The 27,729-nt window shown below is 45.2% G+C and overlaps 1 protein-coding gene across 7 annotated transcripts in view; it reads right to left on the bottom strand.

The window, feature by feature from the left end:
- Positions 1 to 27,729, bottom strand: part of ZNF592 (zinc finger protein 592) — a 75,758-nt gene that overhangs the window by 4,960 nt on the left and 43,069 nt on the right. For all 7 annotated transcript variants that reach the window (XM_077873260.1, XM_077873251.1, XM_077873213.1 and 4 more), the window contains 3 exons: positions 24,996 to 25,079; positions 12,799 to 15,052; positions 5,711 to 5,889 (listed from right to left, as the gene is read on the bottom strand). In XM_077873260.1, coding sequence (XP_077729386.1) covers positions 5,711 to 5,889; positions 12,799 to 15,052; positions 24,996 to 25,079 — 2,517 coding nt within the window. The remainder of the gene's footprint in view (positions 1 to 5,710; positions 5,890 to 12,798; positions 15,053 to 24,995; positions 25,080 to 27,729) is intronic.

Genomic DNA, 27,729 nt, shown 5'->3' with positions numbered 1-27,729 from the left:
AGAACAGAGCCATCTTGGGGACACCCTCTCTCCCTTCCTTGAGCACTCTATCCTCTATCCTCCACACATACATTCTGAGCTCCTGCTGCCATCTGGCATAGTGGGGTCACCCAGGCCCCCCAAGCCCAAGGCTATGCCTGGTATAGAAGGGGGAAGAAACCCACCCCACTCCTCACTGGCCAGAGGATACTTTTCTGCAAACCAAAAATCTGAGCCCAGCTAAGAGAAGCTGGTGGGGAAGGCGGGGGGTGGGGGTGTCCAAAATGACATAAACAGCATCCTTTGAAAGCCTATGCCTTCCCACAGGCTGGTACCAAATGGGCAGCAATGGCCACTTAATAAAAGTGCTGTCAGGAAACACTGCGCTCGCCATAGCAGGCCTTAAAGCCCAAGAAGGAATCCTCTGGAGCAGCGCTATCCAGTGGAACCTGTGGTAGCAGCTGGAATGTTCTATACTGTACTGGCCATGTGGCAATTTAGATTTAATAAGATACAATGCAATAGCCAGTCATACTGGCCACATTTCAAGTGCTCAGCAGCCCAATGTGGTCGGTACAGCTTTGGATTACATAGCTCTTAAGTGTTGGGAGGGTCTCCCTGCTGGCATTGTGGATAACTTTTTACTTCTTTTTCTACCAAGTTGTATTTTTCAAGCTTTGTTTGGTGAATATACCACTTGCATAATGTAGGAACTGTCTTAAACAATTTCTTCTGAAACTGAGGCATGTTGGACTCTTCTGTTGACTTCACAATCTCTAAGAATCTGGCCCTCTCCTTCCTCAGACTCATAGGCCTCCATGATCTCCATGCCATCCTCCATCCTTTCCAGGACCCAGACCACCCCCTCACGCATTCCTTCTTTCCTCCTATCTACTTCCTCCCCCACCCCACCCCCATCTCCCCTCCATGAGGAAACACCTTCCCTGTGCCCAGCCATTCCTCTCAGGACAACTCTGGTCTCCCTTTGGTTGCAATATTGCCTGACCCCATTACCCCGACATCCCAGTAAACACTAGAAGAGGGGCTGTTGCTTCACTGAAAAAAGGCACATCTTCACTTAAAAATTGACTCCCAAATAGAAGCCTTCAATTCAGTACATTAGCCTGTTTTCACAGTCCACACACATCATCACAGAATCCTATCTGGTCCTTTTTGTTTTTCTTCCTTTTCTGTGTGTTGCGAGGGATGGGAGATGGAACTACCTCTGCAAACTTAATTAGCAACAAGGAGCAACCCACAGAACCAAAAAGCTGTTTGCAATGATCTGTGATGTGCACTCATTACTAAATTTGTACATTCTCTAGAGTTTCTATACAAGCTACTGAATTATATTTTCTTTTCTTTCCTGCTGAACAAAATAGTGACCAACTTCTAGCACACAGAAGTACTTCCACACCACAATGTATTGTGAGGAGAAAAAAAGTCCACATATTTCCAAATTCGTCCAAAGTGGCCAAGTACACCTGATATATATAAAGAATCTTAAAGTGTCCATATTTGTGTAGTGTGACCAAACTTCAGCAGGAGCAACATACACCCTTCAAAAATGTGCCTAAAATTTCATTCCATTTACCGAATGGACATTCTTCAAAGAAGCCTCACTGAAAGTAGAGCATAAAGGGGTAAAAGAACACACACCAACCTCAGTGAAAGACTAAGTATGGCTTACAAATTGATGAAAAAAGGTAAAGAGAAATCTGAACCCACAATACAACTTCTTTACCAATTAAGAGAAAATACACAATAATAGAATCATATGCTATGAAATATGTAAAGTTTTAGAAAAGACACAGTGGTACAATATTTAATTGTCCCAATAATCCCAAATAAGAAAAAAATGACATATCATTAAGAATAACTGAAACTTGCTCCATTGTGACATCATTGGCCACTCTCCAAATTTTCAACAAAGAGAATAATTCATACAATTCTAAAGTATGTGTATAATGTATATACATATTTTATATGAAACACATATACATAAAACATATATAAAATGTACAGGCTTTTGACAATGTCTTCAAGAAAAAGCAAAAATAACACAAAACAAAATACTACTGTAAGACTCTGTAGAACTCAATGAAATGGAGCATAGATACACTTTCAGGAATCACTAAAAAATATAATACCCACAGAATGGGAGGAAATATTTGCATATCATGTATCTGACAAGGGACTTAAATCTAGAATATACAAAGAACTCTTACAACTCAATAGTAAGATAATAAATAACCCAATTTAAAACCAAGCAAATATACATTTCTCCAAAGAAGATACACAAATATCAAACAGAAAAGATGCTCAACACTATGAGCCACTGGGGAAATGTAAATCAAAATCATAACAAGATGCCACCTTGCACCCACAGGGATGGGTCAGCAGAAGTCAGACAATAACATGTGCCAGCAAGGATGTAGAGAAATTAAAAATCCCATGCCTGCTGGTAGGAATATAGAAATGGTACAACTACTTTTGAAAATAGCCTGGCAGTTCCTCAAAAAGTTAAACATAGAGTTATCAGTTGAACCATCTACTCTACTCCCAGGTATCCACCCCCAAAAATGTAAAATATATGTCTACACAACAACTGATGCATGAAATGTTCATCAGTGGCATTATTCATAATGGCCAAAAGGTGGAAACCCAAGTGTCTGTCAACTGGTCATAAACAGATGACCAAATTGTGGTATATACACAGACAGTGGAGTATCATTAAGCCATAAAAAAGGAATGAAATGCTGACATATTACAATATGGATGAATCTTGGCTAAAACTACATATTCTATGATTCCATTTCTATGAAGTGTCCAAAATAACCAAATATATGAGGCAGAAAAGAAATGAGTGGTAGCTAAGGGATGGGGGTGGGGGATGGAAGAGTTATGAATACAACAGAGTTTCTTTTTGAGTGATGAAAATGTTCCAAAACTGGTTGTGACTGAACAACCCTGTAAATATACTAGAAACCATTGAATTGTACACACTACATGGCTGAATTATAATGTTGTGTCTAAATAAAGCTGATACAAAAAATATATGTGAATATCTGAAGATCTTTTTTTTTTTTTTTAAGATTTTATTTATTTATTCATGAGAGACACACACAGAGAGAGAGGCAGAGACACAGGCAGAGGGAGAAGCAGGCTCCATGCAGGGAGCCCGATGTGGGACTCGATCCTGGGTCTCCAGGATCACGCCCTGAGCTGAAGGTGATGCTAAACCGCTGAGCCACCGGGGCTGCCCAATATCTGAAGATCTTAAGTGCAACCAATAGTATACTAGTGTATACATCTTCTGAGTTCAACCACGGGTCACTGAAGATTTTAATGTCAAGATCTCCAGTAAGCCCTCTGGCTGAATCACATTACACTTTTCCTCACAAAAAGGCTTGACAGGGACACCTGGGTGGCTCAGCGGTTGAGCATCTGCCTTTGACTCAGGGCCTGATTCCAGGCCTAAGATCGAGTCTCACATCAGGCTCCTGCTGAGAGCCTGCTTCTCCCTCTGCCTATGTCTCTGCTTCTCTCTGTTTCTCATGAATAAATAAATAAAATCTTAAAAAGAAAAAAAGGCTTGACAAACTGAATTGCTTTTGAGACACTGTTTCTTCTTACTCTTGCAGATGAAAGGAAAGCAAAATATTGAATTAAAAGACCCAAAAAAAGAATGCCATGAATCTGTGTCATTGGAAATTCTTTGACTTCAAAATTCAAAGATAAAAATTTAAGTACTGCTTGAATTTTTAGTGGATTGGACTTGATCTTGGAACAAGAAATAGCACACATGTAAATCAAAGTGAATGGTATTTCACTTTGATTTACAAATGTTACACAGTATTGTAAAAACACACATTCAGGTGTTTGGTTTAAAAATGTGGCTGATGGCATGGAGGTGGGGGAGTGGGGAGGGGAGGGATGGGGAGAGGCACCCACCTGGCTCAGTTGGTGGAGTGTGGGACTCCTGATCTCAGGGTTGTGAGTTTGAGCCCCAAGTGGGCGATATAGAGTACGTAAATAAAAAACAACAACAACAACAACAAAAGTGACCTGGGATGCTGCCAAGCAATGCTGCTCTGCAACATGGTGGTAAGGGCTCTGTATAACCCATCTCTGGTTTGTCTGCTTCTCCTGCACTTTAGGGGACCCATCTCCCATAACACACAAAAGCAGCCAGTCTACATTTGGAAGTGCTTACATGGGGACTGAAACCTCAGAGCCCCCACAGCCCCTCTCCACCCCTCTGCCCTGTCTGTGAGCTACCATCAAACTCAAATGCTTCCGCTCCCTAAAGCTCTCCAAGATCTACCTTCTCTGCATCCCTACAGTGGCTGTGCCTCTGCCCGAGCCCCCAGCCTCTTAACTGGACCATCACACTTGCCTCTCAACCAGTCTCTGGGTTCTGCCCTAACACACAAGTAAGCTTCCCAGAGCGATCTTCCTGAAGCACGGGTTTAGCCAGACCACTCCCCGGCTACAGACCCATCTGGAGCCCTTCACTGTCCATTGGAGAAAGTCTAAGTGTCAGCCAAGGAATACAAGGTCTCACCTGGGCCTGGCCCTACTGATGCTCTGGTCTCATTTCTCACCCATTCCCCAGTTCCTCTTGACCCCCTTTCCACCAAAATGTCCATCATTCCTGTAACCTATCAGGTATACTGGCATCCCTGCTCATACCCTTGTCAGACATGCTCTCCCCCTTTCGTTTGCCTGAAATCCTCCTAATATCCCTCTATGAAGCTTCCCTGACCCTTCCCCTACTGTGGGCCTCACCACCCCGAGTTATGATTACATGTATAGGTCTGTGACCTACCACACTGATAGCAGGGGCTGTGTCTTGATGCCCTCTGTATCCTCAGTGTCTGGCATAGCGCTGACGACAGTAATAAGTACTCGAAAAGGAAGTTAAGAAATGAACTAAATCAATCTTTTTTTAATTCCAAAGAGAAGAAAACCTTACTAAATTTGGACAAAATTAATTTTCTGGTGTGAAAGTGATACCATAAAAACATCAGAAGATGAAACTCCCAAATGCAGCATATCAGAAAAGGGGGCCTCACTGAGTTGATGTAAATGTTAGAGATCAATCAGTATGTTTGGAAGGTGTTTTCTTCCCCATTTTGATCTTTTTCCTGAAAATGACTTTTCGTCTATATTTATTTGACATGTGGAGAAGACTCAGTTTAAAATAGTTTTCTTGGTTTTACTATGAGGCTCATCATTTTTCCATTTTCAGGTTGTGCTTGTTTCTCACAAACTGACAAAAACTAATCAGTGTGAAGCTACAAGAGCCCTTTGCATTTGGCTCCAAACTTTGCATTGTAGTTCCATCTGTTAGTGGAAACTGAGAACATCTAAAAGTACTGCAATTAGTACATTTATTATTGAAATGGGACTTTAATATGCCAAACACAGTAACTCTATGAGCAGATTAACTTTATATACTTTTAAAAACCAATCTATTCTCCCTAAACTGTCCCTTCAAAGCTCCTTTTTCATGTTTTAGTTCCTTTTAACTCCTTGTTCTTGTCCCTCTCACTCTTCTTGCGCTCCACAAAATAAAAACACCTATCTGAATACCAACTAACATTACTGTCTTAGTAGCCTGGAGCCCAGGCCTCTTAAAACTAAAGCTCATACTGAAATGAGTTCTGGCCCCAGAAAAGGACCAGCCATCAGGCCAGCCCAGGACAGCAAGCCAGGCAGCACCCACCTGTAGCCCACCTTGCGGGCATAGTGCAAGCAATTTTCCTTCACGTGGGTCTGGAAGTAGGCAGAGCGGCAGAGGGCTCCACACTCCGGGCAGCAATAGGGGGACTTGTGGGCGTGGATCCGCTGGTGGGCACAGAAACTGCACTGGTTGGGCAACAGCATCTGGCACACCTGGCAAGTCTAGGAAAAAACACCGAGAAAGTAATTCAGCCAGATGCCACAGCTGCCACAGGCTCGTGGCTCTCCAACCACAGCGGTCCAGCTTTCCTAGAACACAGGTCAGAATAGCCGCTCACCACACATGCTCTCCTCCAACCCTCCCAGGATACTTGGCACCCCCAGGCCTCAACAGAAGTGCTGATACACCCAAGCAAGCTTTGCCTCTCACCTTATTCATCAGAGACAGGACTGATGCTATGTTTCCAAAGATCATACTGCATCTAGGACTGTGAGTGCTCCTTCCCTCAGGCTTATCAGAAGACCAGCTTTTCCTTTCCAGAGGCCAAAGGCACTTCTTGAAGTCTCAGAACTCACTACACTGCCAGACCCCCCAGGGCCTCTGTCCCCACTCATCAGAGGCAGTTCCTGCTCAGCATCTCGGGGACTTCCAGAGCAGATCCGATTGGCTCCCAGAAGCTCCCAGTGCAGGGGTGGACTGAGTAGTCTTGCCAGTGTCCACTCCCTCAGGCCTGTTTGCCCACTCAGGGGTGTCCTGAGCAACAGGCTGACCACATATGCCCACAGAGAAGAGCAGAGTGGGCAACAGCTCCTTCACTCCCAGACTCAGGAGAGAACCGGGGCAGCAGGGTGGATAGTACAACCACTGCTGCTCTAGCGGGCACAGAGCACACAGCCTAGAGGAAGCAGCAGACTGCACTGGTGCCTGCATCAGCAGAGCCCCCTCTAGGTCAAAAGGGGACCACGGTGCTCACTTTTCACCACAGGGGCCACTGACCCAGGCCCAGAGGAGGTTGCTTAGAGGAAGAATCATTAGGGACGACAGGAAAAGCAAAATCCAGAACATGGAGCCTCTACAGGACATACAACCAAGGTTTCTCAAAAAGTAGACTTCAAGGGAAAAACAGAGAGAAAAAGGAAATTTATAGATTAAAAGAAGTTTAAGAGAACTTTTCACATTGCAGTGTATAGCACTTATTTGGACCCTGATTCAAGCGAGCCAACTGTAGAGAGAAATGAGACAATCAGAAATATTTGAACACTAACTTGATGATGATGATGAACACTAACATCTGACACTTGGCATTAAGCTTTGATAATAAAAAGAAATTATTGTTATTATTAATTTTGAGATGCAATGATATTATGTTCATTTTCTTGCCAAGGAAAACCTGTATATTTTACAGATACATTTTGAACTATTATAGATATGGTGACGCTGGGATCTATTTAGAAATAACCCATGAGAGGGGGAGGGATGGGTGAGAAAATATGTAAAACGGGATGGCCAGGAGTTAGTAATTGTTAAAGAGTTCATTATACTATCCTGTCCACTTTTACATATGTTTAGGACATTCCATAATAAAAAGGCTTTTTTAAAAAAAGATTACTCTAGGGGGAGCTTGGGTGGCTCAGTTAAGTGTCTGCCTTTGGCTCAGGTTGTGATATCAGGGTTGTGAGATGGAGCCCACATCATGCTCTGAGCTCAACAGGGAGTCTAAGACTCTCTTTTCCTCTCCCTCTGCCCCTCCTGCCTCAGTGCTTGCGTGCAAATGAGCTCTCTCTCTCTCAAATAAACCTTTATATACATATAATATTAAACTAGAAAAACAAAAACATTCTCTGAAAATTGAAAAATAGAAACTAAATAGCCTAACAATGTATCAAGCTGGTGACATAACCATATAGAAAGAAGACTTGTTCTCAGTGACCTTTAAAATGCAGTATTTTGACTTATACATCCTAAATGTGATCTATTCTAAGAGTAGAAAGAACTGCAAATATACCTTTGACTTTATGCAGTTATCCTAATGTTTGAAATGATATTGGTATTGATATTTCAAAATTTTGCATATATATATGCATATATATATATATATGGTAGGAAAGCCTTAGGAACCAAGATTTTCAGTATAAAATCAGTTACATAAAAACTATAATTTTACATTTGAATACCAGCATACTCATGATTTTTCTTTTTTTTAAGGTAGGCTCTATGCCTAATGTGGGGCTCAAACAACCCCAAGATCAAGCGTTGTGTGCTCCACCGCCCCCGCTTTCTTCTTTTTAGAAACATATACTTCTAGGACACCTAAGTAGCTCAGTCGGTTAAGCATATGCCCTCAGCTCAGGTGGTGATCCCAGGATCCAGGGATCGAGTCCCATAGCTAAGCTCTCTGCTCAACAAGGAATCTGCTTCTCCCTCTCCCTCTCCCTATTTGTGCTCTTGCTCACTTGTTCTTTTTCAAATACATAAATAAAATCTTTACCAAAACAATACATATACTTCTTGGGGTCCCTGGCTGGCTCAGTCAGAAGAGCATGCAACTCTCAATCTTGGGTCATGAGTCTGAGCCCCACATTGGGTGTAGAGATGACTTAAATAAATAAAGCTTTTTCAATAAACAAATAAATACAATAAAAACATATGCTTCTTAGCTCTGGCCACTGCAAAGGCCTAGTCGCAGATACACCCATCAAGCATCTCTGATACCCAGAACATGACATCTAAATACCATTCCTTAGGCAAGAAACCTGGCTCCTCCGAAGGATGGCCAATCGCCAAGTTTAGCACAAGAAATGTGCCCAGGACATCTTGTTGGGGCAGTAAGTGAGGAAGTTTCTCAGGCGTCATGAGTTCACGTCCAGAGGACACAGGATCCAGCTGGACGGCATTCCACAACTGAAGACAAAGCAGCCTGACCACGGAAAAGTGACTGAGCTCAACATACAAAACAGGTGAAAACCAATGAGTTCATTGTTAACAGCCATAGAAAAGGCTGCCTCATACACATCAGGGTATCTAAAGACGAAGTCAAACAAACGAAACAGCAAATGACAGGTGCTGGTGGGAATGTGGAGACACTAGAACCCTTGTGCACTGTTGGCAGGGGTGTGAAATGGTGCAGCCGCTGTGGAAAACAGTGTGTGTGGGGGCTCCTCAAAAGATTAAAAATAGAGTTACCATATGATCTAGACATTCCAACTCTGTGTACATACCTGAAAGAACTGAAAGCAGGAGCTCCAAAATATATTTGTACACCATGCTCATAGCAGCGTTATTCAAGCAATACCCAAGAGGTGGAAGCAACCCAATGTCCATCAATGGAGGAATGGATAAACAAAATGTGGTACAAACATGCAATGGAATATTATTCAGCCTTAAAAAGGAAGGAAACCCTGTCACATGCTACAACATAGGTGAGCCCTGAGGACATGATGCTAAACAGAACAAACCAGTCAGTCACAAGAAACAAATACTACATGATTCCACTCATGAGGTACACTGAGTAGTCAAATTCACAGAAACAGCGAGCAGGAGGGTGGTGGCCAGGGGCAGGGGTGGGGGGGAGGGGAAACTGTTGAATGGGTATAGGGTTTCAGTTTTGCAAGATGAAAAGAGTTCTGGAAATTGATTGCACAACAGTGTGAATGTACTTAACACTACTGAACTGTACACTTTAAAAAAATGGCTAAGGTGGTAAACTTTATGCTATGTGTATTTTACCATAATTTTTTAAAATAACAGAGCCAGGCCTCTTAATACACTATTTGAGACTCAGGATATCAACTCACTACTGTAAAAACTGTTAACTAAGGGAAACAAAGTAAGTAAATATCCCATTTTCCAATATAAACTATATTTTATTTCAAGGTAACCAAATAGCCCTCATCAAAGAAGGAAAGACATTTTATACAGAACTCCAGTTAATAACTGAGAAACAAATAATAATATTACAAAACACCTTTCTTCAACTCCTAATAAAACTAGTGACTCCAGGAGCAATGATTAATGAACACTAAAATAATTAGGTGAAGGGGAACTTTACGACAAAGGGATCAGAACATCACCACCTAAACTCACTGATCATTTAGTATCATTACAAGTGAGACAATCAAGGACTCTGTACCTCTCTGAAGTCACGAAATATGAAGAACATGATACTCCCCTCTGCAAAACTGCCTATTTCTAGTCTCTATCACCAATAAAATATGGGATACTTAAGAACAAATTAATTGTATAAGGAAGCATCAGTCAAACCCATAATTTTCCTGAAAAATTGCAGAACACATGAACTAGTTTCTTCAACGAATCAATGACATGATAAAAAATAGGTTGGGAAGGGCATCTGGTGGTGGAGTAGGAAATGGTACTGTTCTAGACTGAGGAATTTAAGAGATAAACAAATGCTAACATGTGGGACACCTGGGTGGCTCAGTGGTTGAGCATCTGCCTTCGGCTCAGGGCATGATCCCAGGGTCCTGGGATCAAGTCCCGCATTGGGCTCCCCAGAGGGAGCCTTTTTCTCCCTCTGCCTATGTCTCTGCCTCTCTCTCTGTGCCTCTCATGAATAAATAAATAAAATCTTTAATAACAAAAACAAAAAACACATGCTAACATATGGTCCATGTTTGGATTCCAATTCAAAACAAGCCCAACTACAGAAAGATCATTTTTGACATGAAAGGAAAATCTAAATGTGGACTTGTCTTAGATAACATTTTTTAAAATATTTTATTTATTTATTCATGAGAGACACAGAGAGAGAGACAGAGGGCGGGGGGTGGCAGACACAGGCAGAGGGAGAAGCAGGCTCCATGCAGGGAACCTGATGTGGGACTAGATCCCAGGACTCCAGGACCACGCCCTGGGCTGAAGGCAGGCGCTAAACCGCTGAGCCACCCAGGGATCCCTGTCTTAGATAACATTAAGGAATTGTTCATTTTGTTAGAGGTGACAATGACATTAGAGCTAAATAAAAGCTTAAGACCAAGAAGAGGGATCCCTGGGTGGCGCAGCGGTTTGGCGCCTGCCTTTGGCCCAGGGCGCGATCCTGGAGACCCGGGATTGAATCCCACGTCAGGCTCCTTGCATGGAGCCTGCTTCTCCCTCTGCCTGTGTCTCTGCCTCTCTCTCTCTCTCTATCATAAATAAATAAAAATTAAAAAAAAAAAAAAAGACCAAGAAGAAAGAGTCTCTCTATGCTGATGTCCTGCCCAGCAAGGTGGCTGGGAATGCAAGAAGGACATTCCTCCAGCCCGGGCAGGGGGAGACTCCCAGGGAGAAGCCAAAGGCCTGTGCACGCTCTCCTGCAGCCCCTACACCAACCAGAGTGAAGCCTAACCCCACCCTATCCATCTATCCCTTCCCTCGGTATGGCCTAAAGCCTGGGTACCATCCCAGGAAACTTAAGTCCACCAGCTAGCAAAGTAAGGTTTTGATCCCAGACCTCAAGCCTGATCCTTTCCCTGAGATTCTGAGACCACATCTATCAGTGGGAGATTTTGTGAGAGATTTGAGCTGGGCTGAGAAAACCCTGACAGCCTTCCTGGGTACCCTCTCCCTTCTTGTCTGAGGGCTCTTGCCCAGCTCCCACTAGAGGAAAAGATGCAGGATGGGAGGGGTGTCAGCCGGTGAGGAACAGTGTGGAAAAACACCAAGCGTCAGACCTCCACTGACAATGCTTCTGATCACATGACCTAGAAGGAGCATTGAGCTCTGCAGGGACAGCTCTTCAGGGGACAGCAGGAAGGCTGAAGCCTCAGGGCAAAGGGCAGGGGTCACCACACTCCATCTGACTCATTGGAAGCTTGGCAAACTGAGGAGAGAAGGTGAAGATGGGAGGGGACAGCGAGCCTATGGCACCCAGGCCACCAATCTTGCCTCATGTTTACACCCCGATGCCCCCCAGCCTCCTCAAGTGCACTTGGCACTTTCCCGCACTTCTGTTCCCTACACATGGAACATGCTTGTCCCTCCCCCGCCCCTACATTCCCTTTGCAGGTCCCACTCAAAAGTCCCATCCATACAGCACCTGCCCTCTGCCCGGAGTCACCATGAGCAAGTCCCTGCAAGGCACTCTGTGCAGCCATGTTCACAAGCCTTTTAGCCCCAAACTTCATCTGCTTCACACTGGAGCAGCTGTGTAGCGAGCCCTGTCTCTGCTGGGCTGCAAGAGCTGACCAGGGAGCCTCCCAACACAGCGCTCACTTGGAAGGCTTTGCGCCAAGCTCATGGGCCAGCAGACTAGGAAGGACCCAGGCCTCTGCTGAACAGGAGTGAAAAGGGCTGCTCTGCTTCCCTCCCAGGCATCTGCAGCCCTGTTCAAGGACAGGGGGCTCAGGGAGGGGGTGGGCTCTGGTCTCAGCTGGGTGGAAAAGAGTCCCCTGGAGGAGGAAGAAGAGAGACTTCTGGAGGCATGTCAGGAGGCCTGCTTTCACAGGACCTTGCAAACACAGCCACTGACACAGAGGTGCCAATGGGTATTTTCAGCACAGACTGTCTTCAAAAAAAACAAAATCCAATCTCATCAGCATAACCAAAAATTGGAACAAGCTGATGAGCATGGTGGCCTCCCTAGAGTGGTGGGGACACAGATGAAAGAGGTTCTGAAGGCCTGTGCCACAGCACGTGTGCCAGTCCACTCTCCTTCCTCGGTCCTACCTCGGCACTACCTCGGCCTAATGCAGTGTCCCCACAGGGAACTGCCCCGACAACACACAGTGTCGAGGGTACAGACTGAGGTGTGGGGCAGGAACGCACCTCCCCATCCCCAAACTCTCTGGGCACATGCCAAGACCGTACTGACACCTCCCAGAGACCAGCCCAGGCCAGACAAGGGGCCCTGCTCACCCAGCAGAGTGGGAGCTGAACAGAATGTGGGGCATGGCAACAGACACAGCTGGTAAATCTTCAGAGTGCCCCCCCAAGCTGGGGGCAGGACCCTTTCCCCAACCAACACCAAGCGCTACACATTCAGGAGGGTCACTAACCAGCAAGCCAGACGTCTTCTTCTAAGACTCCTAAGATGCCACCAGTGCCCCCGCACCAGGGAGCTTTCCTCCACGCTCAAGCATGGAGCTCGTGTACACCCGGGGGGCCGACAGCCATCGCAGGAAGGCTCTGCTTACCAGCCCCTCGCTCTCCTCCGCCGTCCTCTGGAAATGTGCAGCCATAGCCACGTAGTCGCGTATCTGCCTGTGACATTCGAGACACTTGATCCCGTGCCGGATGAGCCTCACGGGGTCTGGATAGAGCGGCAAAGCCGGAAGGCTTGGGCTGGCACTGCCTGACGTGAGGCCACATTTGGGGGACGATGGGGGGACTGGGACTGCAGGGGCCGGGGAGGTCCCCGGGGCCGACACAAACATCTGGTCCACAGAGATGGGCTTCACGAGCAGCTGAGAACACTGCATGACGAGCCCCTTGCTCTTGTGGTCACGGGCATGCCGGAGCAGGCTGCACTTGTTGTAGAAGAGCAGTGTCTGCGAGCACAGCGTGCACAGCACCTCGATGTGGACACTCCGCCGGCCATAGTGCTGGCTCAGGCTCTTCTCTAAGGCAAACGCATCCCCACACTCCAGGCAACAGTACCCACTGGCCGGTACGTGGATCCTGCTGTCCGCAGGTGGGCTGAGATTTGGCGCGTAGAGGGGCACGGGATTGGAGCTGTGCAAGACCCTGTTGAAGACCTCCACAACCAGCGGGGCAGCCTTCTTCACCTGGTGGACCAGGGGCACCGACATCTGCGGCAGCTGTGGCTGGCTGCGCCTCTGTGCCGAGGACTTGGCCGTCACCGACGCGGCAACGCTGTGGGGGACGAGGTTCAGGTTGGCCAGGTGCACAGCCTTGGGCAGGAGGTTGGCAGGCGCCAGGGCAGAGGCCTGCAGCGCTGTGCTCTGCTGCTGCTTCTTGCCTGTCTGTGAGCTGGGGACAGCCCCCTTTGGAATCCGGGACCCTGAGCTGCAGCAGGGAGATGCCAAGTCAGTGGCCTTCAGTGCGCTCTCATCCCCTTTCTTGTCACCCGTGGGGCTCCCGGAATTTGTGCCTACCTCCGGAGAGTGCGCCACTGCCGGCAAGGCAGTGACCTCGTCCTCTGGCACCTCGCTTGGGGCCTCGGTAATGGCACTCCCTAGAGGTGATCCAACGGGGGACTTGCTGGGATCATCAGGGTCTGGCAGGATCCTTGTGACGGTCCGTTTGATTTCCCCTGATGATGTCTTAATGGTTTTGATTCTGACTTTGGGAATTGCTGGTGGGGAGCTGGCAGCCACCGAAGGGGAGCCTTTGCTGCTGCTGTCACTGCAGATGCTCCGAGGGCTGTCTGATGGCTTGATATTCTTTCTGGTGGCCTCCAGAGGGCTCCGGGGACTCTTTGGTGACTTGGGCATTTTGGGGCTGCCTTTGGAGCCCTCTTTCGTGGGCCCTGAGGGATCCTTTGTGTGGCCAGGCTGGTCCTCCTTGGTGACACTGGCCACTCTTTTGGCCTGCAGGGCCACCAAGGCTGCAACACAAGAGGAAAGCTTAGAATGCGCTGGCTTCAGACGCTGCCGAGGGGGGACTGATGAGCAGGTACCAAGCTCCAGGGTGAGCCCCTTAGGCTCTCCAGTACTGTTGCTGGGGTGGCTGTTGAATTCCAGAGCTTCCCCAAAGAATCGACTGGCATCCAGCTCCTTGTGAGGCTCCCCCACCTTCTGCCCACCTCTTTCATGCTCCCCCAATGGCAGAGGCTCTGGCTTGGGCTCCTTCTTACAGAAGTGATCAAACATGTGGAGCTCTGGGACTGGAAACTTAGCCAGAGCCTCCAGGACTGGGCCCGCCACAGGCCCACACCCAGGAGGGGGTGGGAAATAACCGTCTGAGTGCTTGGGCTTCATTCCAAACCCATTATCTTTGATGGCATCCTCAGGTTCTGGGCTGGAGATTGGACTGAACTGGTTAAAGGTCGGTAACGGCTCTGACTTGGAAGGTTCTAGCTTGCCAGAGAAACTCCTGGTACTGTCTCCATTCATGAAAGTGGAATCAAACTTCCCACAGTTGTGGCCCAGGCTGTGGGGATCTGGAGGCAGGTCCGAGCCCCGGAAACCATTGTGTAGGAGGCTGGGAGCAATGTGGTCTTTCTCCGCTTCAAATGACTCCTGGCGGCTGGTGTTCTTGACAATGACACTCACAGCCGGCACATCTGAGGATGAACCTGAGTGAGACAAGGACACACTCTCATCCATACACATGCCTGGAGGTTTGAGGGGACTCTCATTCTCCTCACTGGGGGTCTGGATGGCCTCCTTGGCATCAAGGCTGGTGGGGTCTGGGATGTCAAAGGCAGCCAGAAGGTCATCGAAATCTGGAGTTTTCATATCCCCCATGGCTGGATGCTGGCAAGGGCTACAACAGAAACAGAACAGAATCAGTGATCTCTAGGATCCCACTGGACTCCATCCAGCATCATCTTCATCACACTGTCACACATGCACACAGCCAGGATGCACACAGGCAAACCCCCAGATTCTGGGAAATCACACACCTGGCTTTTACCCCAACAGGTTTCCAAAATGCTGGGGTATTGGGGGAGGGGTGGAAAGAGAAGTTTATATGCAGTGACGCCTGGCCAGACCTAAGCATCAATACCTGGAAATTCCTGGCTGGTTCCATAGCCAAAAAGAGAGAGCACTCATACCACACTCCCTCAATTTCTCAGGGACTATTATCATCCCCTAACCACATGCACTAGTGAAAAATCAATCATTGAGACAGACGAAAGAAAGAGAGAGAGAGAGAGAAAGAGAAAGAAAGAGAGAGAGAGAAAGAAAAGAAAGAAAGAAAGAAAAAGAAAGAAAGAAAGAAAGAAAGAAGAAAGAAAGAAAGAAAGAAAGAAAGAAAGAAAGAAAGAAGAAAGAAAGAAAAGAAAGAAAAGAAAAGAAAAGAAAGAAAAGAAAAGAAAAGAAAAGAAAAGAAAAGAAAAGAAAAGAAAAGAAAAGAAAAGAAAGAAAACGAACGAACCATGGCTCAGCATCTCTTTTCTTTGGAAAACTTCTGATTCATAGATGAGACATGGCTATAACTTCTGCTAATTAAACTCCTAATATTAAATCATTAATTTTGTCATTTTGGTTTCTTGCTGCTACATGAATTCAATCAAATCCAAGATGATTTGCTATTGCCAGGATTAATGTTAACTGTCTCATAAATAAACTCCAGCAAATTATATCATCTCCTAGGCCTTTTTTTTCCTCCCTAGTCAGTGTCTGCTTGATTCCTTTTCATCTACAACTGTGATTGGCTGGCAAACAGACAGCTAAACATGAGGGGCAGAGTGACTCTCAAGTGCCACACGGTCATCAAATGGGCCAGGGAATAGTGTCAGGGAAGCCCCAAATTTTATTTCAACTTAATACAAAAGAAAGGAAACCCCAGCTGTTTCCTTCATGCTCCAGAGAAGGAGAACTATAGCAGTCCTGGGATAGGGGACTAGGAAAGAGGCCTCCTGTCAGGAAATCACTGTCACATTCACATTCAGATGAAATATGGAGCTAGCTGGCTCCAACCTGCTGGAAAGAGGAAGAAAAACCCCACCAACTCCCTTGCTCAGCCCACGGATCCAGCATCTTCTTCGGCATCCCAGAGCCTCACTCACTTGCCTATTTCTTACACCACACTTATACTGAAAACCTGTCTGGATATAGAATGACACGACTCTTTCAGAAAGCAGCACTGTGGCTGCACAGAACCAAACATGGTAAATCCTTGGGTCCACGAAGCCTAAGGCTTATCCTAAGAACAAAAATTCCCAAAAGCTATATACGGAAGGACATACCCTTATTAAAACAACACAAAAGACAGAGACACACACACTAAGAATCTAAATGTCCAAGAAAAGGGATTGATTAAATAATTGATAGACTAGGGGATCCCTGGGTGGCTCAGCGGTTTGGCTGGCGCCTGCCTTTGGCCCAGGGCGCAATCCTGGAGTCCCAGGATCAAGTCCCGTGTCGGGCTCCCGGCATGGAGCCTGCTTCTCCCTCTGCCTGTGTCTCTGCCTCTCTCTCTCTCTATGTCTATCATGAATAAATAAGTAAATAAATAAATAAATCTTAAAAAAATAATAATAATTGATAGGATTTTTAATGGCTACATAATAGTCTAATTATGACATTTACACAGCAACATGGAAAATTACTTAAAGTGCTAGGGCTCCTGGCTGACTCTTGTCAGTGGGGGATGTGACTCTTGATTCAAGGTTGGGAGTTCCAGCCCTATGCTGGGGGTAGAGATTACTTAAGAAAAATCTTTTTTTAAAAAAATCACTTATAGGGGATCCCTGGGTGGCTCAGCGGTTTGGCGCCTGCCTTTGGCCCAGGGCGTGATCCTGGAGTCCTGGGATCAAGTCCCACATCAGTCTCCCTGCATGGAGCCTGTTTCTCCCTCTGCCTGTGTCTCTGCCTCTCTCTGTGTGTCTCTCATGAATAAATAAACAAAAATCCAAAAAAAAAAAAAGAGAAAAAAAATCACTTACAGTGCTAAGTTAAAAAAATATGAAAAATGTCAGACTATAACAATGTAAAGCTAAATATGTATTTGAACCAAAATTAAAAGAAAGAGAAAAATAATGATGCAGGGTGGTGGGATTACTGGTGGTTATTTTTTCAAAACTCTTTTTGTGGTGATAGATTGCTTTTATAATTTTAAAAGGGGTAAATAAAGGGGGAAAAAACCCACTTAGGGAAAGGTCGCCTGGGTGGCTCAGTCAGTTGAACTTAGTTTAACTCTTAATTTCAGCTGAGGTCATGATCTCAGTCTCCTGGGATCCAGCCCTGCATTCATTGGGCTCCGCACTCAGAGGGGAGTCTGCTTGAGGATTCTTTCTCCCTCTCCCCACTCATGTTCTCTCTCAAACAAATAAATCTCTTAAAAAAAAAAAACCCACAGGGAAGCAGGTGGCATAGCAGAGATATATCTATCACCACCCGTGGGATCAACAAGTTTGCAGGGTTGGTTTCTTGCTCCGTCCCAACTCCCCAAAAAACACATCTGCCTGCTGAAGAGTTCTCATAGAAAATGAAAAATATCTCCTAATGGGAATATATCTAATTATGGTAGATAATAATAAAGTGAAATACCAATTATCTAAACTAAATACAATTGGCAGGATATCTCTTTGAAATGAGATGTAAAGTTCCTGGACACAAATAACTGTCCCCTGGAATAGGAGCTCATAATCAAGGGGAATATTCTGGCTATTGGTGAGAGCACTAATATCCCAAAACCAAGTAAACCACTAGATAGGTGGATCCTAACTTTAAGGAAATGCCTCTGTGATATATGCTGGGTAAGTTTGTTTCTTTCCCTCCCCCCCCACCCCACACACACTGTTTTTTACCATCTAGGGAAAAAAAAAAAAAAAGATTGAGGGAAATAGGCAGAGTAGATTGGTCTTTTTAAGGAGCTGAAAAAACATGTGAGGGAAGAGAGGCAGTAGTTGGTGGTATGTGCAAGGATTAGTGGGGAACCTACTACTGTCCAACGTGAAGTCACAGGAGCTTAGAGTAGAGAGATATTACATCAGAAGAAAGTAATGCTCTCCACACAGGGAAATCTCAGGGATTGTCTGAGAATGGTCAGAGATAAGGTAAGGTATGTTTTTGTAAGGAAATTCAGAGCAGGGATATAGTGTAACAGCTTAATATCGGCAGCAGGAAAATCTTTATAACCTTTGGATCTTAAATACCAAAGCTGACGCTTTTAAAAGCCAAAGATCAAGTCCTGTTTTCTGTTTACTCATAGTAAGGAAGACCAAAAACAGCAGCAAACAATAGACATGAACAAGGGACTTTTGGTGTATCTGTTTGTATGTCTTCAAAACTTGCTCTAAAGTATCACACTGCTTATAGGTAGAAAAGAGAAATTAATCAAAATGTACCCTGTTATAAAAGCAAAGAAAGAAACTATAAAGAAAAAGACTACCAATAATAAGTTCTAGTCGTCAAAAACCTGCCAGCACAAAGTTAGCAGGCAAACAACAAACTGACAGGAATATCTGCAAGGAGACAGTTACCATCATTAATGTCTTTACTATAGAAAAAGCCTTTATGAAGCAGTAAGTCCAAGATAAGCAGCCCACTAGGAAAATAAGCAAAGGTACTGAGCACACAATTTAGAAAAGAAACAAAAGTGGGCAGCAAATACATAAAAACACAGTTGCTACCTCTCAAGGAATTAGAGAAATACAATTTAAACAATGAGAAGCCATTTGGGGCTTACCAAATTGACCAAGATTTTCAAAAAGTAACTCCTGGTGTTGGTGAAGATGTGGTCAAGTAAGCATTTCATTTCCTTCTGTTTTTTGTTTTTGTTTTAGGTAGGCTACACACCTAAAACTCACAACCCTGAGATCAAGACCTGAGCGGAGATCAAGAGTGGACACTTAACCTACTGAGTCACCCAGGCACCCCTGATAAAACCTATTTTAACATCAATTTAGCAATGCATACATGAGGCCCAATAATTCCACTTATAGAAATTTATCCTAATATAGATGCATGTGACAAAGATAATCACTGCATACTTATTTATAGCAAACTTCCTTCATAACAAAAAATGAGACACAACCAAAGTCCCAAGAGAAAACTGGTTCAATAAATTAAGGTATAGGGGATCCCTGGGTGGCGCAGCGGTTTGGCGCCTGCCTTTGGCCCAGGGCGCAATCCTGGAGACCCGGGATGGGCTCCCGGTGCATGGAGCCTCCTTCTCCCTCTGCCTGTGTCTCTGCCTCTCTCTCTCTCTCTCTGTGACTATCATAAATAAATAAATAAAAATTAAAAAAAAATAAATTATGGTATATTAACACAATTAAATAATAGGCATCATTATAATACAATATTTACAGCTATGAGAAATGCTCCTGATACAAAGTGGGAAGGGAAGGATACTGTAATGTATATATATATAGTAAAATCTCTATTTAAAACAAAAATTTTTATTATATACAGTGTTTATGAAAAGGGCTAGAACATTCTAAAATCTTAAAAGTATCTCAACAGATGAGATTATTTTCTTTCTTTTATCTGCGTTTTCAAATTATTTATTCAAACTATTTAAGTTATACTGCTTACATAATTTTATTAAATTATATTTTTAATACACAAAAAGAAGAAGAAATTAGGAAGCTTTTTACACAGGACTCCAAAAATCACTAATATAAAATTCTTGAAGCACATCTGGCATGACTCAGCAGATGACTGTCAGCTAGAAAATCAGTGAACTAAAGTTAACTGAAATAAAAAGTGTAGTCAAAATAAAAAGCTTCAGCCTGTCAGTGTCTGCAACCTGTTGTAGGCTGGGAAGCACAGACCTCACACAGCTGCTGGTTTAGGCAGGGACAGCATTTGGGACCAGAGCCTGGGTATGGCCTCTACCCCATGTCCACAAATACCAGCCTAGAAACCTGGCTCACCCTGCAGAGCACACAGCAGGGTGCACTCCGAAGCATCTGAACAGACCAGATCAGGCCTGGTGAGCTCACCAAGTGATCTAGAGTGGCCTAGTCAATAGGCAAGGCAGGCTCACCAGTTCTCTGTGGCCTAGGCTAACCATGGTACAACATGAGCCACCCTCATGGGGATAAGGAGCAATTCCATGACTGTTGAGAGTGACACCGTACTCTTTCTAGGTAAGTTTCTCTTCAGGGAAGATATAAAAACTTAAAAATATATAGATATCCCTATTTTTTTATTACAGGATCTACTACTTGCCCAAGAAATTTTATCAAACACTTAAGTAAACATATCAACAGATGAAGGAGAAGGAACACCTTAATTCTAAAAAGACTTTATCACAAAAAAAAAAAAAAAAAAAAAAGACTTTATCAGGCCTGATTAGCCTATTAGAATTCTTTGAGGGGGTAGAAACAATATGATTATGGCAGAACTAGTAAGAATCTCCACAGACTCTAAATGTTTAAATTCCACCAAAAAATAATTTTAAAAAACTGAAACCTGGGTGAATGTATGTTGTATATATGTGTGAGTGTGATTGTCATTTATGAAGAACCACGAGGAGTGGAGTTCTGAACCCATGGACCAGGTCTGGACTCGAGCTTAATACTTCCATAAATCGTAGTTCCCAACCCATAAGAATACCCAACTTCATATACACATATGTGGTCCCAGTGACCAGCCATTAAAAACACCACTACTAACTCACTCAGTTGAGAGTCCCACTTTTTTTTTTTTTTAAAGATTTTGTATTGGGGGAATCCCTCGGTGGCTCAGTGGTTTAGCGCCTGCCTTTGGCCCAGGGCGTGATCCTGGAGTCCCCGGATCGAGTTCCATGTTGGGCTCCCGGCATGGAGCCCGCTTCTCCCTCTGCCTGTGTCTCTGCCTCTCTCTCTCATGAATAAATAAATTAAATATTTAAAAAAGTAAAAAATAAAAAAATAAAGATTTTGTATTTATTTATTCATAGAGACACAGAGAGAGAATGAGAGGCAGAGACACAGGCAGAGGGAGAAGCAGGCTCCATGCAGAGAGCCTGACGTGGGACTCAATCCAGGGTCTCCAGGATCACGCCCTGAGCTGCAGGCGGCGCTAAACCGCTGCGCCACCGGGGCTGCCCGAGAGTCCCACTCTTGATTTTGATTCAGGTCATAATCTCGAGGTCATGGGATCGAGCCCCACGTTGGGCTCTGCTCTGGGCAAGGAGTCTCCTTGTCTCTCTCCCTTTGCTCCTCCCCCACTCACGGGCTCGCTCTCTCTCTCTCAAATAAATTAAAAAAATCTTTAAAACAAAACAAAACAAACCATACCACTACTGGGGCAACTGGGTGGCTCAGTAGGCTGAGCGTCTATCTCTTGATTTCAGCTCATGTCATGATCTCAGGGTTGTGGAATCCAGCTCTGCATCAGGCTTCACATTGGGTGAGGATCCCACTTGGGATTCTCTCTGCCCCTCCCTCACCCTCTCAAAAAACAAAACAAGAACAAAAACCATCATTACTGGGGCACCTGGGTGGCTAAGTCAGTTAAGCATCCTACTCTTGATCTCAGCTCGTCTTGATCTCAAGGTCGTAGAGTTCAGTCCCCATACGGGGCTCCATGCTAGGCATGGAGCCTACTCAAAATAAATAAATAAATACATACATACATACATACATACATATGTATTACATACATACCACTACTGAATGAGAGCCTGTGAAAACATTAATTTAAAAAGGAGGTCTCATATTCAAAATGCTTTGAGAACCAATGATCTAGCAGAATATCAGGCTGTAAGTTTCATGAGGGAAGAGGCTTATCTGTCTCATTCATCACTGCATTCTCCATTAAGTACTCAATAAATACACCATCAAGCAATAAAGTGAAATCTTCAAGACTGCAAATGGCCTTAAAACTGTTGCAGAAATCAAAATACAAAATTAAAAGACAACAAGTTCTCAGGAGGCTATATGAATGGATGAAATTATGGCAAAGGAACACCAGTGGAGGCCAATGTGAAGGAACATTGAGGGAAGAGGAATCCTAATGACACTCTTACAGTAATGGGTTCTCAGCTACACTGTTCAATAAAGAGGCTTGGCCATCAGCCAATATTGCATGTTTCATCCCAAAAGTCAGAAAACACTTGGCATTACCAGAAAGAATACTGGAAATGAAATACAATTTGTGATACTGCCCTTAATCAAAACCACCCAGTGTCCACAGCCAGATATGCTGTCCAGTTTTGGTTCCCTGTAGCTTAAGAAAGACATACCAGAGAAGGAAGAGGCCCTAAGAAATAAGACTAAAGTTATAAAGTAGATGGAAGAGCTTTCTAATAAGAGCTTAAAAATTAGAACTCTTTTATTCTGGAGAGACAAAGGTTTGGGGGAGAGGGGGAGAATAACTGTCATATACTTTTGTTCATTGAACCTCAAAATACTAGAGAGGAAAGGGAAGCATTCTGAAGTTTGAAATAAAAGATGCAGACAAATAAGAGATTACTCATTAGTCACAAAATACACTGAAGTTGTCACAGGTAAAATACATAAATGTAGTAACATCCACACTGATTTAAATCCAGAAATTTAAAAGAGGGAAGGGGCTCTGAGGAGCTAGGAACAAGGAACTATCACTAAACCTATGAGCCCCCTTTCCCTCAGCATTGAAGCCTCTGAACTTCGAATAACATCAAACTTGGTCATCTGTTTCTCTTAACAGTATCAAGTTCAATAACGGTAGATTAATGTAAGTTCAGACAGGACATCAAGGGGACAGAGGCACTCCAAAAACATTAAGAAAAATCTGATCTCTACTCAGTATATTGTTTAATAAGATAAGGAAGCAAACAACACATTACGGATTTAAACTACGAAAGTTAAAGGCAGCAAGATTCAAGGAACATCGGACTGGTCAACCATAAAATTCAGTTTCCTTGAATTTACTATTGCTTGTTGGAGAAGGACTCGAAGGATGGATGTGTATATATTTTATACCCTGTGGGTAAACTCTTTGCCCTGCTCCCCACATGACTGAATACAGCTTACATGTTGATAAAATCTGTGTTCAATTATTGTTATAACTGTTAAGAGTTTACAAAGGGGTAAGTGGAAGTTACCCTCAGCTTTCTATTTTAGAAGGAGCATTCCAGAGGAAAATAGAGCAAAGAATAATTCAAGCTGTATGATAGAGCAAGCAGGCATGAGACGAGTGCTTGCTTAAAAAGTGAGAGCAGAAGAAAATGCCTGAGCTGGTGGCCAGGTGGGGGAACTTCTGTCCCAGAAATGGAAGCTACACAAGGGGAAAGACAGAGCAAAGGAGCACAAGTGAGAGCAAGCTGCTGCTCCTGTGACTTGTAGGAGCTTCAGTATGGACTCTGGCTGAACAATGAGAGAAAGACATTAAGCCCGTGAGTGGTAGAGAAGGTAGCTCAATGAAATCAAAGGACATGGATAAAGTCCCATGTTCCCATACGTAGAATGAAGCCCCAGGCCAGGGAACAGTAGAGCAAAAAGAGTAAGAAACAGTGAAGTGCAAGAATGGCTTTCGCCCATATGCTGTCATCAATTACCTATGAGGAGATCTTGAGCAGGCGTCAGTGAAGGGTCTCTGTTCCTTGAACAGGCGAGGCTACAACGGCTGGGCAAGTTAACCTAAAACTATGGATTTCTACATAAAACTTCACACCTGAAGTGACAAGCAGATTCTCTCCCTTAGGCCAAGCACTGCCCTCCTGAGCACACCTGCTTGTGGGTCCCAGGGGCCCCGAGACACAGGTGTTCTGAGATGGTCAGGAGCGGTGCTTCATTTCACAAGGCACCTGGTACTCTAATCATCAGCAAGGGCAGCCCAAAGAGACGTTCAACAGGACAAGAAAGCAGGTGCCCCAGTGGATGACGGACCCACGTAAAACAGCAAAGCTTCTCACTCATCTTCTCCTCCATCTCGTTTTAGCCCCTTCCAACGCACACTCTCCTATTGTGGGTGCTGTAAAACATCTATCTAATCACAGAGATGTCCTGCTTAAGATGCCCATCCTGGGGCAGCCCAGGTGGCCCAGCGGTTTAGCGCCACCTTCAGCCCAGGGCGTGATCCTGGAGATCCGGGATCGAGTCCCACGTCAGGCTCCCTGCGTGGAGGCTGCTTCTCCCTCTGCCTGTGTCTCTGCCTCTCTCACTCTGTGTCTCTCATGAATAAATAAATAAAATCTCTTAAAAAAAAATGCCCACCCTCTTCAGGAGACACCTCAAGTCTCCACCCAGTGTGGAGAGCCCCTCCTCATCTGGTCTCTGCCCACCTCTCTAGCCACTTCCCAAGAGTGCCTTTCATTCACTAGTGGTTCTCACAGACTTCCTCTGTGTCAGGGCCTGGGCAGTTCCTCCTGACTACCCCACCCCATTGGCCCCCAACCTACAACACAGATTTGCCCAAGAACTCCTCGGCCCCAAGGTCCTGCTCCAGGGCCCCTTCTCCTCATGCCTCCTGAGTGCTATGACACAACACAGGTCCCCTGCCCTCTTTCTGCTCCCCCTCCCTTCCACTATGGTGGACTTCCTACAGAGTGAAGGAATCCTGAGTTTTCTCATCAGCCCATAAGCCTCTCCAAAGATCAGGTCATGTCCTTTACCTCTGTTTCTGAGAGCTAACACACTGGGATCCCCAAGGCAAGCTGGTGCTCACTGCTCATGCTCCCCCCCGCCCCCAGCCAGGGCTGAGAGCCTTGCCAGTTCTTCCTGCCAGAGGTGCCCTTTGCCCAGAGGCAGTTCCTCCTCTCCCCCTCCCCGCTCTCCTACCCCCACCAAAAACCCCACTGCCCAGGAAGAGAATTATGCTGCAAACATTCTAATGAGACTCACAGGATGTTAGAGCTGAAGGGGAACTCAGAAATGATCTGGTCCAGCGGCTTCCAAATCGACGTCTGCAGACTGCTCCGGGACCGACTGCAAAAGAATACCACGGGGAGTGACTTGAAAGTACAGAACCTCAGGCTCCTGCTAGGAAATTGTGACTCAACAAGTCTGGGATAGATCCCCACTTTTTTTTTTTTTTTTTAACTCTCCCAGTTGATTCCAGTGTCTGGCCAAGTCCAACCTCTTCATTTGGAAACACATGGGACACCTTAGGCTCAGAAAGCAGGTCAGGGGCACCTGGCTGACTCAGTTGGTGAAGTGTACCACTCCTGATCTCAGGATTAGGAATCTGAGTCCCACATTGGGTGTAGGGATTATGAAAGAGAGAGAGAGAGAGAGAGAGAGAGAGAAAGGAAGGAAGGAAGGAAGGAAGGAAGGAAGGAAGGAAGGAAGGAAGGAAGGAAGGAAGGAAGGAAGGGGAAGGGGAAGGAAGAAAGAAAGGAAAGAGGAAGGAAAGAAGGAAGGAAGGAGAAAAGAAAGAATTAAAGAAGAAAGTCTCCTGTCAAACATTTACCATATGACAAGACTTACATTTGGCAGAGAACATAAAGGGAAGGCCCAGCCACTATTCTCAAGCACCCACACACTCACACACCCTACCCCGCTGGAAACACGCAGCAGCCACACACTTGAGGTGCCATGGAAGGCTCACCAAGGGCCCTGACTTCCAACAGAAAAGGGGGATGGACCTTCTGACTGGGTCACCCCAGTGGCCTCCCTGGTGTTTCCCTCACTCCTCTCAGGGCATAATTTTCACTTTTTTTGCTGGAGTTATTTCAGTAACATATTCTCTTCTGCTATTTCATTAGCCCCACTATAGGCACCCCCTAAATTATTGAACTGGTATTCTCCTCAATTCTAGGTTTGGGATTCCACTTGGACAGGCATCTCAGACAGCTTAGGTCCAGAATCTAACTCTCGATGTCCCCGTACAGCAGGTGACCACTCTGTCCTTCCAGTTGCTTAGGCCAGTCTCGACACCCTTCAGGGCTCTCTTGCCTTCATACCCCAATTCCTATCGAAGAGCAAATCCTGTCAAGTGCTCCTTCAAAATATTTCCAAATGCAACCATTTCCCACCACCTCCACCATCATCATCTCTCTTTTGTGTCCCTGCAGATGCCTTGCCTTGCTGCCCTTGCCTCTGCCACTCATTCTCAACACAGCAGCCAGAGTGCTGGTCTTACGACACCCATCGATCACACTCCTCTCCTCGGACATTGTCCCGTCTCACGCAGGGCAGCCTTCATGGCTGGGAGGCTGTAAGTACCCTCCGCCTCCCAATCCTCTCTCCGCCACTCGGTCCACTCCAGGTATACTCAGGCCTCTGCCCTGTTCTTCAAACACACCCCTGCTCTGAGCCTTTGAGTCCACTGTTCCGTCTGCCTGGAACGTCCTTCCCCTCAGACCTGCAGGGGCTCACTCCTCGCTGCCACCAGGTCTTGATACAAACATCCCTTTTCCAGGAGTCTTCCATGACCAGGGTACGTAACGTGCCCATCCTCATCCTCACCCTCAATCTCAGTCCTGTACCTGCTGCTTCTTCAAAGCCCTTCCCACCACCTGGTATGTCATATAATCACTTGTGTCTCCACTGTCTCTGTACAAAGGGTGTTTACTGAAAGGTAATCCACTGTTAGGGGAATGATTTGACAGGCTCATCTGTCCAGAACTAAGATTGCTCAAGGACAGTCAGATTCCTAAGCAGGTTTATTACTAGTCAAATAGTTGGCAAGTTTGCAACATATTTTGTGTTTCACTTTTTAAAACTTGCCATAAACGAGAGAACTTGAGTGGTGATGGGGCCTGGCCAGCAAGAGGGGTCTGCTCGAAGCAGCAGTCATCTGTGAGTCCTCGGCTTCTGGGGATTAAGTTCAGTACTGGATGGTGCCAAGTGCCTACTGGCCAACATCCCCACAATAAGGTCATCCATCTTGAGGATGGGATTAGTGTGACACCAGTAGAGAAGGAGGGTCACCTCAGAGAACCAAAGGGAAGAAAAGGGCACAGAGTAGTCTTCAGTCTTAAAAGGGAATATGACTCTGGGAATATACTAAAAACCACTGAATTGTGTGCTTTAAATGGGTGAGTTGCATGATAATTATCAATTTTATCTCAACAAAGCTGTTATTTTTAAAGATAAAAAGAAGAGGAGATAAAAGCGGAGGGAGTTGGGATTAGGCAGCCCTGGTCAGCCAACTGAGATGACACTCAGAGAAAGTAGATATAGGCAACAAAGTTTAAACAAAGCTGAGAACCAACACAAAACTGATACTCTGTAACCTCTACCGCCTCTCCCTTTCCTTACTTGCAAACAGATCTCAGTACTAACCAGGCACTGCATTTTGTTAGAAAGAGACAGAACCCAGAAGGGAGAGGGACAGGACTCCTCTTTGATCACACAGCATCGTCAAGGAATTCTGTAAAAGCATCATCTCCTGGCAGTAGGGATGCCCAAATTTAAGCAAAAAGCCAGTGGCCTCATACCTGCTGGGAACCAAGCCTCCATTCCCCAAACAAAAGTGCCCCAGAAAACAAAAAGTACTCATTCTACTTTTTCCCCATTTCGGGTACCCATGTGTTTGGTGGCTCTCCATGTGTCACCAGTCCCATCTATCACAGGGAAACTATAGTCCCAAAGATTCCAAAAGCAAAAGGTTTTCTGGAGGCAGGGAGGAGGG

This window comes from Canis aureus, chromosome 2 (assembly GCF_053574225.1).
Source record: "Canis aureus isolate CA01 chromosome 2, VMU_Caureus_v.1.0, whole genome shotgun sequence".
NCBI lineage: Eukaryota > Metazoa > Chordata > Mammalia > Carnivora > Canidae > Canis > Canis aureus.
This window is presented reverse-complemented; position numbering and strand designations above follow the sequence as displayed.